The sequence below is a fragment of the Gracilinanus agilis genome, chromosome 2 (genome assembly GCF_016433145.1).
Source record: "Gracilinanus agilis isolate LMUSP501 chromosome 2, AgileGrace, whole genome shotgun sequence".
NCBI lineage: Eukaryota > Metazoa > Chordata > Mammalia > Didelphimorphia > Didelphidae > Gracilinanus > Gracilinanus agilis.
This window is the reverse complement of record NC_058131.1, coordinates 625,901,819-625,920,384: the sequence shown is the minus strand read 5'-3', so window position 1 is coordinate 625,920,384 and position 18,566 is coordinate 625,901,819. Positions and strand designations below refer to the sequence as shown.

Genomic DNA, 18,566 nt, shown 5'->3' with positions numbered 1-18,566 from the left:
CTCCCTGTGAGGCAAGGGATCCAGATAGGATTATCCCCATTTTATAACTGAGGAAAATGAACCTGAAAGAAGCCACATGAGTACCCAGGCTCACAGTGCCAATGAGTGGGGAATCCAAGCTCCCACATCTATCTCCTTCCAAAACATGCCCCCATCTCTGCTTAGCTGGGGCTGAGAGCTGGCTTGTGTTTAAAGATGGCAGGAGTTAACTGGAAATCCAGAACAGCACCGAAAGCCTCAAAGGGCAATTAAATATAGCCTGGCACTATTTTAACTTAACATTTGTCTGAGATTTTTTGTTTTTTTTTTGTTTTTTGTTTTAAGTTTTATACCTCCCTTTCTGACCTCAGGGCAGTTATGGTAAAGTAGGAGGACAATGAGAACAACTTCCTGCATTTATAGTGGAAAAGTTATTTATAGCTCCCAGAGCTGCTAAAAGGCTTCTAGGGATCCCAAAAGGAGGGGTTTATTTAGTTTATGCAGCACCAGATGGAGGCTTCTGTGCCTGGAAAATAGAAAAATGTTATGACTAGATGATCTGAAAGATAACTGGGTTTGAGAGGCACGTATACAGCCTGCTAGATAAAAACCTCATCCTGCCATCACTAAATGGATGGATGGATGGATGGATGCTCTTGGATAGGAGTTACAGGTATAAAAATGGGAGAGGACCAAAGGCTGATGGAAGGCTAAGATGATGTAGGGACATACTGCTGCTGCTGTACATTCGTCGTCGGGGATATGAGTGTATGTATCTATCTTTAATTAAAATCTCACTCGGATGCCTTTTGCTACTAGGGGGAAGGGAATAAGCTTTTAAAGAGCACCTACTACGTGCCAAGCACCTACTATGTGCTCAGCACTTTTTGCAACTATTATCGCATTTGATCCTCATGACAACCCTGCAAGGTAGGTTCTATTAATTAGCCTCATTTCATCTTGAAGCCTAATTTGACTTCTGTTTTCCTGACTTAGAATGCTTAACTGTTGTATCACCAGCTGGATCCCAAAGGCTTTATCACCCATGGAGTACAAACGCAGTGGGTCTTCACCTGGGGATAAGCCTGAAGGGGTGGGGGGTGTCTGTTGTCAGCATATAGAATGTTAAGCGTTTTGAGGGCAGGTCCTGTTTCTTTTAGGCACTTAATAAAATGCTTCTTGATTCATTGATCAGTCAATGTCAGAGAAGCACATTAAGAAATGATATCACTTAGAAAGTTGGCCAGCGAGAGTGATTTTTTTCAGCTTCAGCAATGTGGAGATTCATTTAAGAGTGAGGGGGTTTTTCCTCCAAGGTCTAATTCAATTGCTACTTAGCCTTTCCCAATTCCCCTCAGCTGTTAGTACTTTTATAACTACATTATATTTATTTGGTGTAGATTTTGCTTTTTTATATATAAAATATCATTTTATGTATTATATATTATACATAATATTATATATTATGGCATATATTATTACATATTAAATACATACTTACAGATATGTTGTACACATGTTGTCTCCCCTTATTAGAATACAAAATATTACAACAAATGAAATAAAATGTTGCAATAATCTTAAAATATTGCAATAAAAAAGTAACATTTTCCAATAATCTTAAAATGTTGCAATAAATAAAATAAAAATTTGCAATAATCTTAAGATATTGCAATAAAAGTAATATTTTCCAATAATTTTAAAATAGCGCAATAAATAAAATAAAATTTCGCAATCATTTAAAAATAAAATTCCCCAATCTTGCTTTTGTGGTATTACATGTAGAGCAGTGCTATCTTTGTTTCTGAGAAACTATCTACTGTAACATTGTTCTGTCATCTTTTCAGGGACTCATTAATTGCTGTTAGGTGGGTGTATCTGTGTGGACATGTATAATTTAGGTGCTTTGAGTCCCAAACCCACATTGATGCTAAAGACATTTTTGTTAAAACTATGCTGCAGTATTGCCCTCTAGTGGGAGGAGAGCCTCCATACAATTGCTTTAGGGTCCTTTACATCTAAAAACGCCACATTGGAAACACTCTAGGTGTTCATTATTGCCTGCTTCAAACATTTCTTTTCATTTAAGATAATACACGTCCAATGGAATCCTCATTCCTTAATTTTCTGACTCTCCCTTCTATTGAGTGGTATTCTTTCCCTAATTTGTTTTGTACTGATAACATAAATTTAGAAAGATGGCCAGGAAATTTACACAATAAGTGGGAGGCGATCATACTCTCAGACTTGCCCTTTTAAAAAAATTTATGTCATGGATTGCTAATATTCCATATTATACCAGAGCTTACAGGGAACCTGTTCCACCTCTTTCCCTAAGGGGAATCATATTATTTCTGGAAGGATTTTCACTATATTTAGCAAAGTATTAGTCTGGGAATCAGAAGACCAAGGTTCAAGACTCAAATCCTATCTCTGGGATCCTATGACATTCTTTGTCTCAGTTTCTTAATCTGTAAAGTGTGGATAATTATAATAAATTGAAATTTATTTATTTAAAATACTTTATAAATCTTAAGGTCTATATAAATGCCATTTACAGTCTACCTAATAAGATTGCTGTTTTTTATTCGAATTTAGTATAAATTTCTCGTATATCTTTCTCCCTCCTCCCCTCTCCTCTCCATACTAGAGAAGGTATCATTTGGCAAATATATGTGTATGTGAAATATATATATGTATATGTATACGTATATACATATATACATACATTAAGAAAAAATATAAAAACTATCTCATGTATATTTCTATTTATCACTTCTTTTTCTGGAAGTGGGCATTCATAGTTAATTCTTTAAATAATATTTCTGTTGTTGTTGTTTATAATATCCTTTTGGTTCTGCTAATTTCCCTTTTCATAATTTCATTTAGATCTTTCCAAAGTTTTATAATTAACCTGCTTGTCATTTCTTCCTGTGCAGGAGTATTCCATCACAATTACATCATAACTTGTTTAGCCATTCTCCAATCGATGGGCTTTCCCTCAATTTTCATGTTTTATTTTGAGTTGTCTTTCTTAAATCTTAAGCTTCCATATAGATGAGTGATTATTAATATATTAAAGAAGAATGTGACATATATTTTACAGCTTATGGGTATGTGGTTATAAAATATCACATAGAATAGCCATGAGCAAAATCAGGAATTTAGGCTTACGCATTATTAGTGGCAAATATCTGCTTTAAGTGAGACATTCTGCTTTTGTTGCTAAAGATAGGAAGTTTTAAGTTCAAATCTAACCTCAGATACTTCTTAGCTGTGTGACCCTGGGCAAGTCACTTAATCTCCACTGCATAGCCTTTATTGCTCTTCTGCCTTGGAACCAATAAATATGTTGCTGTATTGATTCTAAGACAGATGGTAAGGGTTTAAAAAAATTATTAGTTGAAGACCCCAATAGGTAGTGAAATAGCTATGAAATTCCAATAACTTTTTTCATTTTTAGTGGGTCAATCCATGGAGCCATCACGCTGCCCCATCAACTAATGGTTTAACAATTGTGCTTGGCAAAATTTACAAAAGACCTCATCCCTGCCATCAAAGAGTTTATAGTCATGTAAACTGAAGATTCATAAATTTTCAAGCAATTTTTTCTTTTTCCTGGCACAAGAATCACATAATAAATCAAATGGGTGATGTTGCCATATATTCCTTTATGTTGTGCCCCCTACATATTTATGAAGAGGGGAAATCTAGGAACAAAGGCTCCCAGAGCCCTCAGAATGCTATTTTTACATCCATGTGGGGATTTGCTTACAAAGGCAGCTCAGACACCTACAGTCTAGCTGCTTTGGGAAAGAGTGATTCTTTGCAAATGCACACGGGCTAAGCCTTTCCTAGTAAATGTCTTACCTTGGCAGTGAAAAAGCCTTTTAGAGGGTATAGGATGCTGCTTTCATTGGACTGGTCTGTTTTCTCCATTTTCAGGCCAAATCATCCGAGGAAATGGGCCACTGGCTGGGCCTCCTCCTGTCAGAGTCTGGATCCAAGACCGACCCAGAAGAATTCACCTATGACTATGTGGATGCAGATCGAGTTTCCTGCATTGTGAGTGCAGCAAAGACCTCTTTCTTGTAAGTTCTGGGGCAAAACTTCTCTCTTCCTGTCTCAGGTAGGATTCCGTGTGCAAGAAAGGGGACGGAAGAATGAAGATCCAGCTGGAGTAGGGCCATAAACGAGTTACTTTTGGTGCAGGTAACATTACTTCTCACCGAAAGTGATTTAGGAGGCATCTAGAGGACTCAGTCGATGGAGAGCCAGGTCCTGGGTTCAGATTTGGGTTTGCTTTCTGGCCGTGTAACTCTGAGCAAGTCACTTAATCTAGCTCTTCCTGCTCTTCTGACTTGGAATCTTAAACTTAATATTGATTCTAAGTCAGAAAATAAGTGTTTCAAAAAAATTAAAAAGTGATATGGGATGGCCCTAGTACATATACAAAGCTAGTTCCAGAGTCAGGAAGGTTTAGGTTCAAGTCCTGCCTCCAACACAGACTTGCTAAATGATTGTGGACAAATGACCTGATTTCTCAGTCCCCTAGGCAACTCTTTAATACTGGAAATTGCAGAGATAATTCTTTTCTGGACTGGCATTAAAAGTCCCTTCCTGGGAGCTCTCCCTACTCACCATGAAACACCAGATCCAATAAAAAAAAAATTAGTCCTGCTCAGTATCCTCAGCTCACTCTCATGGAGAATTGTAGAGGAATGGGGGTCTCTACTCCCATCAGCATGCACAAATAAGAGGTCCAGGATATGAGATCCGAGTCTCCCAAATGAGGTTTGTGCATGGTGTTCCATCACCTCTCTCAATCCAAAAGCAGGAAGATGTGCTGAGTGAGCTCTCATTAGATCCTATCTATTTCTATTGGAGATAATCTGAATATTTCTGGTATTCATGTTCCCCTACCTCTCCTAATGTCTCATGCTTATTATACCTTCCAGTTTGATGCAGAGAAAGTATTCAGAGCCCAATGCCTACATCGATAATCTGCCCAAAGGCCACCAGCACGAGGAGCCTTATGATGAGGTCATTCTGGATACAAATGAGCCAACACCATTAGTAAGTTTTTGATCTTGGCCAGTGTGCAAAGAAAAGGTGACCCTTAATAGTATGCAAATATGATGAATAATTGAGCCAGATTTTCAAGCACTGTTTACTTGATGGGCACTTTCATATATGTACCAGGCAGAAGGAGCAAAGAACCCAAAAGAAGCTCTCAGCATATGGATCTGTCATGGAGCTCATCTCCAACAAAACCATCCTCATCCTTTACCTGTTACCTCTCAGATCACCTCATCTCTTGTGGCAAGAGTTCCTTAAGGGGCAAACCCTACACTCTGGAGCAGAGACTGATTCTCTCATATACAAATATTGGGGGGGGGGGGATGAGTACATGCTCAATATGTTTATACTGAGTACAAGTATTAGCTTCTGATTTTTTTATTGCATCTCTTTCTATGTTCTGAAGAGGTAAGTGGCACATTTACAACCTATGGAGTTGGGAAATATTTCTACAGAATACTTTGGAAATAGAGCTATGGCCACCCATCACAAGGAGGAGGAGAATAATGAAGAAATAGTGCCAAAGACTTCCTCTGTAGTGAAAGAAGAGCACCAGAGGGCCACTTATGTATGACAGGACTAGAGATATCTGGGTAGCAAAGGTTCTTTATAGGTTGGAGGCATGTAGCTAGACTGGTTAGTCAACTGTTTAGCACTGGGTGTGAAATGTGTTTGGGTTACAGGCAGTAATAATCTTAGAAATCAGTGAATTCTTGCATTCTGAGTGTTTTCCTCTTGAAAAATCAGTAGCTAGCCCTTTCAGGACTCAAGCCAGTAATGATAATAAGGTCAAATTTTAGCCCAAGGCTTCTGAATGCAGAATTGGAGGTAGAGATCCCCCAATCTCACTAAGGCTAGGAGGTAGAGGTGTCTTCCTGTGGTTTCAGAAACACTAATATTACAGTATAGCAGAGATCACTAATCATATGATGAAGAAGACACATTTTTCATTCTCTTGAAGTCTTAAATGCCCTGAGCAAGGGAGGAATGTATTCCCACCCCCTGCTCCTGGCAGCTGCATTTCTATCCCCACTGGTGATGCTTGAGACTTCAGGTGGCTTGGCAAGGTGCGGTAGTAGAGAATATTTGACTCAATTAGGAGCTTATTAGATACATATTAAAACTATAATGTTCCAAGTAGGAGGTGGCAAAAGCTCTTAGGAAACTTTTCAGGTGTCTGCTTTATTGTCTTCCTTTGCAGGTGGAACAAATACAAGAAAGCACTCCTCTGAGAGCCCCTACGTCTGAAGAATTAGATCGAGTGTACTTAGATCTCACACCCCTTGTGTCCTTTCCACCTGGCCCCAGTCATGTGAAAGCCCAGCTTTCCCCTCCTTCCTCTCCACTTTTGGAAAAAGCCACCTTTAAGACAGAATTAGAAGACAGCACTGAAACCTCTTCAGCAGACAAGGAAACAGAATTCTGCAGAAAGTCTTTGGAAATAGCACAAGAACAGGTACTGGCCAACCCCACATGAAAATAATTCCAAGCCTTGTTTTCTTCTCTTTTCCTATTCCCTCCCATTGTCTCAGATACTATTATTATTTCCTCCAAACACAGAAACAACCAGAAAGGACTGAATCAGAAGAGCCATCACTGAGAGGCACTGGTGTCAAAATCCAAACCCAACAACAGAAAATCTCTTTTCCTCAGAGTTTCCCTGACTTTCCATTCACCACAGCAACAGGGACTCATCTACAGCCAGTGGCTACCCCTAAAGAGAAAACAGAGAAGCCCAAGGGGACCAGTGCAGGTGGGTTCCTAGCTATGTCCTTCCAGCTCGATGATTCAACAATGTGCCTGTTCCCCATTGCTCTCCCAGTTACCAAATCAATTGGCCTTTTTCCTCTCTTCATCTAGCTCTGCAGTATTTGACATAGTTGTCATCATCCCTTCCTTCCTGAAGTGTCTTCTCTCTTGATTACTCTATATTATGGTTCACTATTTTGATTTACTTCCTAAGCTTTCCAATTTTTACTTCTCAGGCTCTACTTTCTTCCTCTGTTCCCTAAGGACAGATATTTATGACCTTCTCTCTATCCCCTGTCCCATCGAGATCTCTGCTCTGGGAAAGACTTCCAGCTTTCTCTAGCTATGAACTCTTTAAGGAGGTTGATATTTGCCAGTCATACTGTGCCCTCCCTTCCATTACAGCTCCTGTAGAAATTAAACTTGGCAAGAATAGGACTGAGGCTGAAGTGAAGCGGTACACAGAGGAAAAGAAGAGGCTTGAGAAGGAGAAGGAAGAAATTCGGAATCACCTCGCACAGCTCCGGAGAGAAAGACGGGAACTGAAAGACACTGTGGTGAGATGTACAGGTATGCTACTATCTGGAGGCATGCAATAGTATGTACATGTTTCAGCCAAAGACTTGTCTGTCAGCTCTTCTCTTCCCAAAGGCAATAAAGCAATCTTGAGTTTAGCTCTTTATCCTAACTGTGACTTTTTGTCAAGTTAAATGAATCTGTTTCCTACATCAGAGGCAAAAGACAGACCCTTGAGTGATGAATCTATAGCCTCTTTGCCAAATCCACTATCTTCCCAAATGTCCTTGTCCTGGGAATTCCCTCTAGTAGTGAGCTTCTTTTTGAATTATAAAATCAAATAATTTGAGAGAATGGAAGGGATTTCAGCAGCTATTATGTCAAAGGCATACCCAAAAAGAATTGCCTCTATACCATGTGCAACAAGCAGCTCTCTAACCTTTGCTTCAAGACTCCCTTCCCCTCAGTTTCCTTTTAAAATACACTTATTTGGAAACTTTTTGATTTTAGTTTAGACATTTTCAGGTAGAGCCCCTCCTCTTCCAAAAAGCATATGCACCGGGGCAGCTGGGTGGCTCAGTGGATTAAGAGTCAGGCCTAGAGACGGGAGGTCCTAGGTTCAAATCCGGCCTCAGACACTTCCCAGCTGTGTGACCCTGAGCAAGTCACTTGACCCCCATTGCCTACCCTTACCACTCTTCCACCAAGGAGCCAATACACAGAAGTTAAGGGTTTAAAATTAAAAGAAAAACAAAAATAAACATACACCACATTGAATTCTTCTGCCTAAGAAAAATTTGTTCAGCCAAAAAAAAACCCAAAACCCAACAACATCTTCTACAGACACTATGTCAGACAGTGTTTGCTCTATCTTGTCCTTATGTAGCTCTACTTCTCCCAAAAGAAAAGAGGTGTGTTTTAAAAATCTATTCTTAAAGGTTGATTAATTAATAAATTACTGTCTGACTTCCTTCTAGTGCCTTTTTTTAAACAATTGTAATCATTGTATATTTTCTTCTCCATTCTTCTTACTTCTTTTGGCATTAGTTCATAAAAGTCTTCCCCAATTTTTCCAAATCCTAAGACTTGCCACTTTACCTTTTACTTTTTGGAGTCATATCTGGGATTTTATGGCTGTAGTGAGCTTTCATTAAGGAATTTCTTCTAAAGTATAGTTTAGCACCTTCAAATTCCAAGTTCACACAGTATTTCTTTAATGAATCAACTTGATTCTGGACCCTGAGATTGATTCCCTATTTATGGAATACTGCCTTAGTCACTTAAATATTTTTTAAATGCACAGTAACAATATTCCTTTATATTCACACAACACCATTTGTTCAGCCATGCCTCTTAACTAATGGACTTTGTTGTTAGTTCTTGCTATCACAGCGTATGCTGCTTGAAAATTTTAGTATATATGGGACCTTTCTGACTTTAATCTCCTTGAGTATATCCCTAGCAGTGTGAAAGTTATTTAATATATAAACATTGGGAGAAAAAAGAATCTTAAAGTGACTAAAAGGTGACTGCTAAGAACAAATGATTATGATGATGATGATGATGATGATGATGATGATAAGAGGAATAAAGTACTCTAAAGTTTGCAAAGTACTTTCCAAATATTATTCTAAATAGGGAAGTAGTTGGTAGTGACAGGAATTTAATAACCCAAAGAGGGCAGTTATTTCAGGGATTGCCTATAGGAGAAGAGCTACCTTCAAAAATAAAAAATTCATGTCTCAGCCAAATAGTCCATGCTGTCCAGATGTCTATTCCAGGAGAAGAAAAAGGACTTAAAGGCAGAAAAGTTGTCTCCTAACCACTAACGGATGGATATATAGCCCCTTCCCCTAAAGCAGAGTCTTAGTCTGGGGTCCATAGATGCTATGGTTAAATTTCAGGGGGGGTTTGAACTAGGGTAGGAAAAAAATTATGCATTGACTCACTAATCTCTTCTTGGAATATAGCATTTTCTTCAACTGTCAATTTAGGCAATAAACATTATTCTGAGAAGGGACCCGGTAGGATCCATCAGACTGCTCAAGGGAGTCCATGACAGAAAATTTTAAGAACTCTTGGACAGGGGATTCTTCTCCTAGAAGGAAGATGGAAATTTTCTGTGGTTCATGCACCCAAAGAACCTCTTCTGAGGAGAAACCAGACCTCCTGCCTCCAGGGCTTGGAATTCAAACCTTCCTTCATGAGATGAAAGGCATCAGAAAGAACAAACAGGGCTATGGATGGGGTTGTCATATGCAGAGCAAGAGCTTCAGAACTGAACTATAGTGGTTTTTTTTCCTAAAGGATTTGTGACCTTTCTAGAGGTAGGGAATTCAAACATATGTTAACCTTGTTCCCTCCCCTTCAGATCCAAAGTATCAAGGGCCCTTATTGGGCTTCCTTCTATCTACTAGGTGACCTTCACATAATAGTTAAATAAGGGCTTGCTAATGTTTCCGAGAGTTTGGAAACAGAGAATATTAATAATGATGATTATTACACACATCAAGCTACCTCAGCTGCAAAGCATCATCTTATAAGCAAGCAAGCTTTGGAATTCAGAGCAAATAGTGCCTCTTGTCAGTCCATACAGTTTTTCTCTCCATAGAGAACCAGTTATTTATACATTTACCAGCACTAGACTCTTATTCTTTGCATCTCTCTGTGGCACTGTAGATAGAGAAAAGGCTTCTGATCTATAATGACTCTGCAACCCTGGATAAGCCACTTAAACCCTCACAAAGCCTCTGACTCTTAAATGAAAAAAGAAAAAAATGATGGAGGAATTTCCTTATCATATGCCCCCTATATCAACTAAAAGCACAGGTCTGAGTCTTTTTAAAAATCAAAACATTCCTAGGATCATAGATTTTGAACCAAAAGATAACTCATTGGTTATCTAGTCCAGTGGTATCAGACTTGAATAAAAACGAGGGGCAGGGGAACTCTGGACTTTTGCAAGTCCATGTGTGACTCTTCTAATCTAGTCTACCCACCTCATTTTAGAAGTGAAGAAACTAAGACCCGAGGAGGTTGAGTAATGATAATAGCTAACATTATATAGTGCTTCCTATGTGCCAAGTACTCTGCTAAGCAGTTTTACAAATATATCATTTCATCCTCACAACAACCTTGAGGGGTGCTATTTTACCCCATTTTATGAATGAGGAAACTTAGGCAAACAGATTTAAGTGACTAAGGCTAGATTTGAATTCTTTCTGACTCTAGGATTGGCAATCTATCTACTATAGCTTGCCCGAGGTCTAAGCCATCCTTAGTCTCTATCATAATAACTGATCAGAGGACAGCTAAAAAGTACAGTAGATAGAAGACCAGACTTGGAGTTGGGAGGTCCTAGGTTCAAATCTGGCCTCAAATACTTCCCAATGGTATGACCCTGGGTAAGTCACTTAACCCCAATTCCCTAGCCCTTACTGCCCTCCTACCCTAAGATTGATACTTATAATTTAATAACCCAGAGAGAGCAGTATCAATCCTAAGATAGAAGGTAAGGGTTTAAAAAAATGGCTGGATTGGAAGTGGAACATGACATTGGAGTAAGTCAAAGAAAAGCTCTTTCTTTTTTTTTGTCTTTGTAGCTCTGTGTCTTGGCACACAAAAAACATTGGCTGAATTGAACCATTTGCTCTCCAAGTAGGGTTCCATTTTTCTTATCTGTACAGCCAAGTACAGTATAGTTCTTCTGATGGAAACATAATTCCATTTGGAGCTCCAAACTTCATTTGGAAACCTGGCTCCATTTGCCTTGTCCTTCCTCTTTGCAGACAGGTGTGCCCTGGCCTGTCTGGAGCAGAAGTTAAAGGAGATGGAGGAGGAGTGCAGGGAAAAGGAGAAGAGACGTGTGGACCTGGAGCTGAGCATCATGGAGGTGAAAGAAAGCCTGAAGAAGGCAGAAGCAGGACCTGTGACCTTAGGCACAGCAGTGGACACCACCCACCTGGAGAATACAACTCCCAAAGTAGGTACCCTACAGGCTGTTGCTTCTTTGAGCCAGTGAAGAGATCCCTTGCCTAAAGATAGACACAACTTGAGTCCAATTCCTCTTTCTGCATGGCTGTCTTGGCAGCCACTCACTGGGATGCAGGAAGAGTTGAATAGAACCTTTCAACTGAGGTATGGTTTTCATTTTGTCATTTCAGACCAAAGTCCCCAATCCGGCTCCTGTTGCAGACTCTTCTCCAGTCAACTCTGCAATAGCTTTAAAAAACAGACCTCTTTCCGTCATGGTAACAGGCAAGGGAACAGTCTTAAGGAAAGCTCTGGTAAGCAGGATTTGGGATTGCCGTGGCTGGCAGAGTGGGTGGAATCCTTTGTTCATGGTGCTTCATTGGCATTTGCTTTTCTTTCCCAAATCCTATGGCTTCACCCAAGTGGGAGGACAGCTGATGGTGACTGGCCCTACAGCTCCATTAATACCAGGGCAGCAGGAGAGAAATCTGTTTTCTGGGTAGAGTCCATTGTTCTGAGTCTGAAGATATTCTGTACTGCTCCTCCTTAGGGAAAGCCAAACCTGAAAGGGTTCTTCACTGTCCTTTATTTACTAGACTCAATGACTAAGTATCAGGCAGGTTACATTACATTGGTGGGGCTTAAATGAATAAGTCAAATAGAACATAGATTCTATAACTAGCACCTAGTGAATTCATCAGCAGCTGGGAGAGCTGTAAACTATAGGGAAAGAACTTGAAAACCCTTGCTGAACTTACTGGATAAAAAGATCATAGAGACCAAACCCTCATCATCTGAGCCTTCCATGATTTTAGTTTTCACTGCCAACTGCTTTTCTCCTGAAATAGTGTAACTTGGTTTTCCCTGCAGGCTAGAATAGGTGGGTAGGAAACTTAATGCATCATTCTCTGCTTTGCAAAGAAATACAACTTGCCTGGGGCTGCCAAGTGCATCTTTGGGTTTAAAAAAAAAACTAAAACTAAAACAAAAACTAAAACAAAATCTGGCCCTTATTTCTGTTCTACAACCATGCAAGAGGCTTTTTTGGAATCCACCCCAGAGCACTGGTCCAAGAAACATAATCTATATAAATTAATCTGGTTTATCTAACTTCTGGAGATTTAGTACAGTAACTAGCCTAGGGAATGAGTTTCTAACACCATACCCTTTTCTGTTGTACTAATGGTGATAACTGCAAATGCAGTTTTGATGCTAGTGAACTTAAGCCTCACCTAGAACCAGGGAAACACATGCTTTAGTGGAATTATTTTAGTGGAAGTATTTTTGATGCATAAAATTCCATTTCTTTGATCTCATCTGTGTCTCTCTACTCATGCCAACAGTACAGATTGCAACCCATCACCGCCTTCTCTTTGTGGGCCTTTTGTATGTGTCTTCCCATCAGTCTTCCATCCAACATGCTGGGAGGCTTTCTTTTAGATCTCTTGACATGATTTGAATATCAATGGCATAGGCTGTCCTCTGGGTGTCCCTTTCCTCTCTACATAACCAGTTCACAATCTTTTAAGTTTATACATTTTTCGGCTAGTCTCTTTTCCTGCAATAGACTACTCACACTCAAGGGTCTCCCATTGGTCTTCTGGGTGATCCACACATTTCAATTGTTTAAAACTCTGGTATTCCATGACAGGAGACTTACTGGTGTTAAGAAAGATATAGCTTTGTTTCAGAAAAAAAGCTAAAGCTCATTCAAAGTACTAATTTAATCCATGAAACAAAAATTCTATTACCAAAAAAATTAATTTGGTGGTGTTTTTGTGTTCCAGGAATGGGAGAAGAAAGGAGCAAGTTAGGAAACTGACCTTCCAATAAAAACTGACATTATTGATATGGACCTTGGATGACAATCCTCCCAAGTTAAGGTCTGACCTAAAAGCAGAAAACATTGGGCTTGGAGAGTCTGTTCAGAAGGAAAAGAAAGGATCGAGACAACTGTGAACGGAGATCTTTGGCTAAGGACTCCTGCACCTCCCCAAGGTAGTGGGGAGAGTGGAAGGGATGACTCCCATGTCCCTTTTCACCACCAAGGGAAATAACACAAAAGGAAAAGACACTTTCATGGTATTCCTAATCCACTGTTATAAACAGGAATGCTAATGTTATTGTTAGGGATGGTTTGTGTATTTCTACATACAAATTTATTAATTGCATTATTGAAATTTAGCTCATAGTTCCATAACAAGAAGTTTCGTTTTTGTTGTTGGTTTTTTTTTAGGGGGAGGGGGAGGAAACATGTAAAGAATCCTGGTAGCTGAATGGTTCTCCAACTTGGAATTTTGGCTTCAGCAACCAAGATAACCTAAAATCATCAGCATCATCTCTATTTAGTACTGGCCGATAAAGTTCAATTTTCCCTGCTTTGAGGGAGCCAGGCTCCAGGCTCGGTGGCTCAAACCCAGAGCAGTTGTGCTCTAGACAGCGCAAACTCTTGTTTCAGGTTGTTTGGCTTATGATTCCACACATGTAGAAATAGCCTAGAACTTGCTTTAAAACAAAAAACCCACTTGTGTGGGTGCTACCCTTTCAGAGGGGAGAAAAAGACTAGGAAACTCTACTGTTGGTAAATTATTTTTAGTAAAAATCCCTCATTCACTGGTATTGAAGATGTAAGAATGTGTTTTTTTTTAAATTAATATGAGGACAAGATCCTATTGGGCGCTAACATTTTATAAGTAACCGTGAAATCACATAAAGCCAGTATACAAAAGCCATTTTTGAGAAAATGTCATCTCGTGCATATTTTGATCACAAAACCAAAGATGTTCTCTTTGTCCATGTTTTAAAAACAATGTCTGAGAACTAGTTGAAAGATATTTCATTAACCAGGTTCAATGAAGAGCTAAAAATGTCCTTTTCTCTTTATTTGGTTAGTTCTAATAAATGGATTAAATGTCTCAAACTGAGGGATACAAGTACTCTTTTTCCTCCTTCGGTAGGCAGTGCCCAGGCTCCCTCCAAGAAGAATACTGTGGAATTTGTTGAATGGAAATAGGTGCTTATTTCACCCACCCCACTTTTAAAAACAAGCAAACAAACAAATCACAACTAACAGATGATGACCTTCCACTTGGTGGCCTTGTCTTTTTTCTTTGATAGAAAAATAAACACTGGTGTATATTTGTTGTTGCTTAAAAGAAAAGGTTTTCAGACATTTCATCATCACCTCAACCTTCCTTCTACCCCTGCCCCATCAAAACATCTTTGTAATTCTCACTGTCTTTCTAATCACAGGGCATTTATTTCCTTTGTCATAAACTTGTTCTTGGTGTTTTAGATTTTTTTAAAAAATAAAGTATTAAGTATATTTTGAGTTTTTTTTTAATGTGTCATGTGGTGACCTGGGCTGAGTAGACTCATGCCCCAAATCAAATTTATATTACACTCAGCAATAATTGCAGTCCTTCAAATGAAGCAAATTACTTCTAAGTGGAAATGTTGAACACATCTCAATAGATTCTAACATATTAAAGAGCCATCTAATTTTTTTAAATTTATTTATTTACTTAATTTAGAATATTTTTCCATGGTTACATGATTCATATTCCCCCCCCCACTTCTGTAGCCAATGAGCACTTCCACTGGGTTTTACATGTGTCATTGATCAAGATCTATTTCCATATATTATTATTAATATTTGCACTAGGATGATCGTTTAGAGTCTACATCCCCAATCATATACCCATCAAACCAAGTGATCAAGGAAATGTTTTTCTTCTGTGTTTCTACTCCCCATCTAATTTTTTGTAATGATTAGACTACTGAAAATAGTATCTGCTATCAAAGTCTTGGAGGGAGTATCCCTTCTCCCTTCAAAAAACAAAACTTGGGACAGGTAGGTAGCCCAGTGGATTGAAAGCCAGGCCTATAGACAGGAGGTTCTGGGTTTCAATCTGGCCTCAGATACTTCCCAGCTGTGTGATCCTGGGCAAGTCGCTTAACCTCAATAGCCTAGCCCATACTGTTCTTCTGTCTTAAAATTAATACTTGATATTGATTGATTCTAAGACAGAAGGCAGGGGTTTTCAAAACAAAACAAAATTTGCTATTCTTAATCTCTTTAATGATTCCATATTCTCAATAAATAAATTCAAAGATCTAATTTAGGGTGAATTCCATTTACACTGAAGGTCTTTGAGGAAATAATTATAAAAATAGAATGGTGCCAGTCATTCATGTAAGCTTCTTCTATGATCATTTCACATATGATATTTGTTTCAGCTTTTCACTAGTGATTATCTGGTATTTTTTTAAATCTGGTTTTTATCAAATGGCTTCTCCCCAACCCCTCTATGCCTAAAGCTAATTATTTTATGAGTTTCTATGGTTAAAGTCTTCTTATAGGGAAAATCATATTGCTTAAACTTTAGGAAAAGGTTTATCATGCCTTCCTGCAAAAAAATGCATTTAAAAACAGTATCTCAAAAATTACATACAGAAATGCAGTCTACAGCCTATAACTACAAATTTGCATTTGACCATTCTCTGACCTAATTAGAGACATAATCTTCTGTTGATAATGAGATTTTCTAGTAGTAGTAGTACCACGCTTGTCTGCCAAAAATAATCCCTAGGATCAGAGATTTAGAGCTGAAAGTAACCTTGGACATCACCTAGTCCAGATATTCATAATCAACGTTCTTCCAAGGGACCTGGGGGTAGGTTTCATGGAGTTCCTGAATTTAGATAAAAAGGAATTATATCTCCCTTTTTACAAACATCTAACTGAAATTTAGCATTCCCTTCAATTATTTAAAAACATTATTCTGAGGAATCCATAAACTCCATTAGATTATCAGAGTGGGTCCATGACACAAACAAAACTTAAGAAAAAAGGTTAGGAACTCATCATCTAGTCTACCCTGCTCAACATAAAGACATTGAGGTCTACAGAGTGTAAATGACTTGTCCAGTATTACCCAGCAATAAAGTAGCAATAACTGGGATTCAACCCAAGACCCGGGACTCCAAAGCCAGTGTTCTTTCCACCATTCTGCAATGACTAACATTCATGAAGGAAAACCAAAATACACCTTTGACACATATGTTTTCAGCAACACACCAACTCCAGAGATCATATTCACAGAGGGTGACTTGCCACATTAGATCTGTTTCTCTTTTAAAGCTCCAACACCAAGTTATACACAGAAGATCTTCAGCCTGCTTAACTAGAACAATGGAACAAAGAGCTGTAGGTGAGAAAGATGGCAGGGACATACGGCAAGTCCTCAAACCAATAAATGCTTTTATAGAAAAGGTTCTCCAGAGAGTTATGTGATCAAGATGGAGCCAATTAACCTGTCAACTTAATCACTAGTACCTTTAATATATGTGGTAGAGGCTTTGCCATAGATTTTATTTTTAGGTTCGCTATTTTAAAGCATATTGGTATTTTTAAACCTAAGTGGACTTTTTACAGAGGATCTGAATTTGGGGTACTGCTGTACAGGGGTCTCCTCTGAGAAAACAGACTGGATAGCATCCAAATAAGAGTATGAATCTAGCTAAGTTCACTAGAAAAATGAATATTTTCCAAACTAATCACTTTTTGTTTGATCAACTCCTGTTAAAGAACTTGCCAACTAGGCTTTCCCCTTAATATTTTGTTTTAAAACTTGGCATGTTGCTTTCAAAAAGCAAAATGTGTCATGTTCACAAAAGTATTTTTAAATTTTAATTTAACTTTAAGTTTTAATTTTAATTATGGCTTTCTTTGCTCCACTCCCACTCTAAAATAATAAAAATGGCAATCAAAGGAGGAATGAAGAAAAATTGTCAAGAAGTCTAAACAGCAACAACATTAACCAAGCCTTTAGTCAACTAATAAAGAAAACATATCTGAGGGAACTCAACCTAACTGCAGAGATTTCCAGTTGATCAAAACTCAACAGTGTTCCATTCTCCCTCTGATCTGAACCTGCTACTCTATTCTCCCTAAGTTTCTCCCACGTGTAAAAAGCAAACAAACAAACAAGCAGATGTTAAGCAGTGAATCTCCATTCTGGTGGCATTAGTTACTTGGCAAGCCTCACTTGGCACTGTGAAATCCATACTGAAGGAAAGTATAACTACATCTTAAAAATCATTTACCTTATTTCCACATACCTTGAGTCAGTTTTCCAAACTTAGAGTGGCTACATCATGCTGCATGTGAAAAATTCCCCAAATCTAAAGTCCTAAAACACAGGTGTTAACAGTTATTCCATGTGAGCAATATGGAACTAACATCATGCTGGACAGCTCCCTGGGAAGGCAGGATTCCAAGAAGCATGCCAGACTCCCACACCAGACACCAGCCCAAGTCACCACGTTGGCCCATCAATGTTGTCACCCCTCCAAAAGGAAGGCTCTCTTTAGGTATATCCGTGGAGGAAGGATGAAATGTGCTTTGTAAGTTGACATTCAGGTGAAAATAAATATTGACTTATGCTTTGCTGTGTTGGTTGTTTTTAAAAAAAAGTAACCCAATAATTAATGTATTCATCTGCTGCTAGTAAGTGTTGCTAAGGAGCATTGCCTCTGAATTAGGACCCATTTTCACCACGAGACAGTGATTTTTGGGTCGTCATGCATACTGTTAGCCTAAAATGGATGATCACATAGAATTGCCGCCACAAGCTGCAGTGCTGGTTCAGCTGCCCAGTTGCAAATGCCGTGATTGGTACCGTTGCTGCCAGTTTGAGGAATACTGAGGCAAGCCATGAGGCCTGGGAGAGTCACCTCTCAAGATTCCTGGGGAAGAGAAAACAAAGGAGACTTGGTCTTTATATCTTTCCTGAGAAGTTGAAACATATCAAATAGTCCTCTTTTCTCTTTAAAATGTGGATCAGAATCTCTCAGTGTCTTCTCCAGAGTCACACAGCTAACTAAATAAATAAATAGGGGCAGCTCTATGACTGAGAGACAAGCCTAGAGAAGGGAAGTTCTAGGTTCAAATCAGGTCTCAAACAATTCCTAGCTGTATGACCCTGGGCAAGTCACTTTAATCCCCATTGTCTAGTCCTTACCACTCTTCTACCTTGGAATCAGTACACAGTATTGATTCTAAGATGGAAGATAAAAGTTTTAAATTTTTTCTTAAAAAAATTTTTTTAAAAATCTTATTATAAGAGGCTGGAAGTGGGGAGGGGGAACAAGGTGAGAAGAGCTGCAAAAAAGTATCTGCAACCCAGGCTGACCATGACTTCAGAAATACCTTCTAAGATGGTGCCACTGGAGACCATGGCCTTCGACCCTCAAAGAATTCACTCAGC

General features: G+C 38.8%; 2 protein-coding genes across 6 annotated transcripts in view; one reads left to right on the top strand and one right to left on the bottom strand.

Moving 5' to 3' along the window:
• AFAP1L2 (actin filament associated protein 1 like 2) overlaps positions 1–14,620 on the top strand; it is a 57,332-nt gene extending 42,712 nt beyond the window's left edge. For 2 of the 5 annotated variants that reach the window (XM_044665600.1, XM_044665598.1), the window contains 7 exons: positions 3,925–4,070; positions 4,938–5,059; positions 6,629–6,811; positions 7,222–7,377; positions 11,112–11,305; positions 11,487–11,609; positions 13,083–14,620. In XM_044665600.1, the coding sequence (XP_044521535.1) occupies positions 3,925–4,070; positions 4,938–5,059; positions 6,629–6,811; positions 7,222–7,377; positions 11,112–11,305; positions 11,487–11,609; positions 13,083–13,109 (951 nt within the window). In that variant the 3' untranslated portion in view covers positions 13,110–14,620. Of the gene's footprint in view, positions 1–3,924; positions 4,071–4,937; positions 5,060–6,259; positions 6,515–6,618; positions 6,812–7,212; positions 7,378–11,111; positions 11,310–11,486; positions 11,610–13,082 lie in introns of all 5 variants that reach the window. The other 3 variants (XM_044665601.1, XM_044665599.1, XM_044665597.1) reach the window with 2 other exon arrangements.
• Positions 14,621–17,944: 3,324 nt separating this feature from the next.
• The window catches only part of VWA2 (von Willebrand factor A domain containing 2), a 37,245-nt gene continuing 36,623 nt past the window's right edge, over positions 17,945–18,566 (bottom strand). The window contains exon 13 of the mRNA XM_044662584.1: positions 17,945–18,045. Coding sequence (XP_044518519.1) covers positions 17,945–18,045 — 101 coding nt within the window. The remainder of the gene's footprint in view (positions 18,046–18,566) is intronic.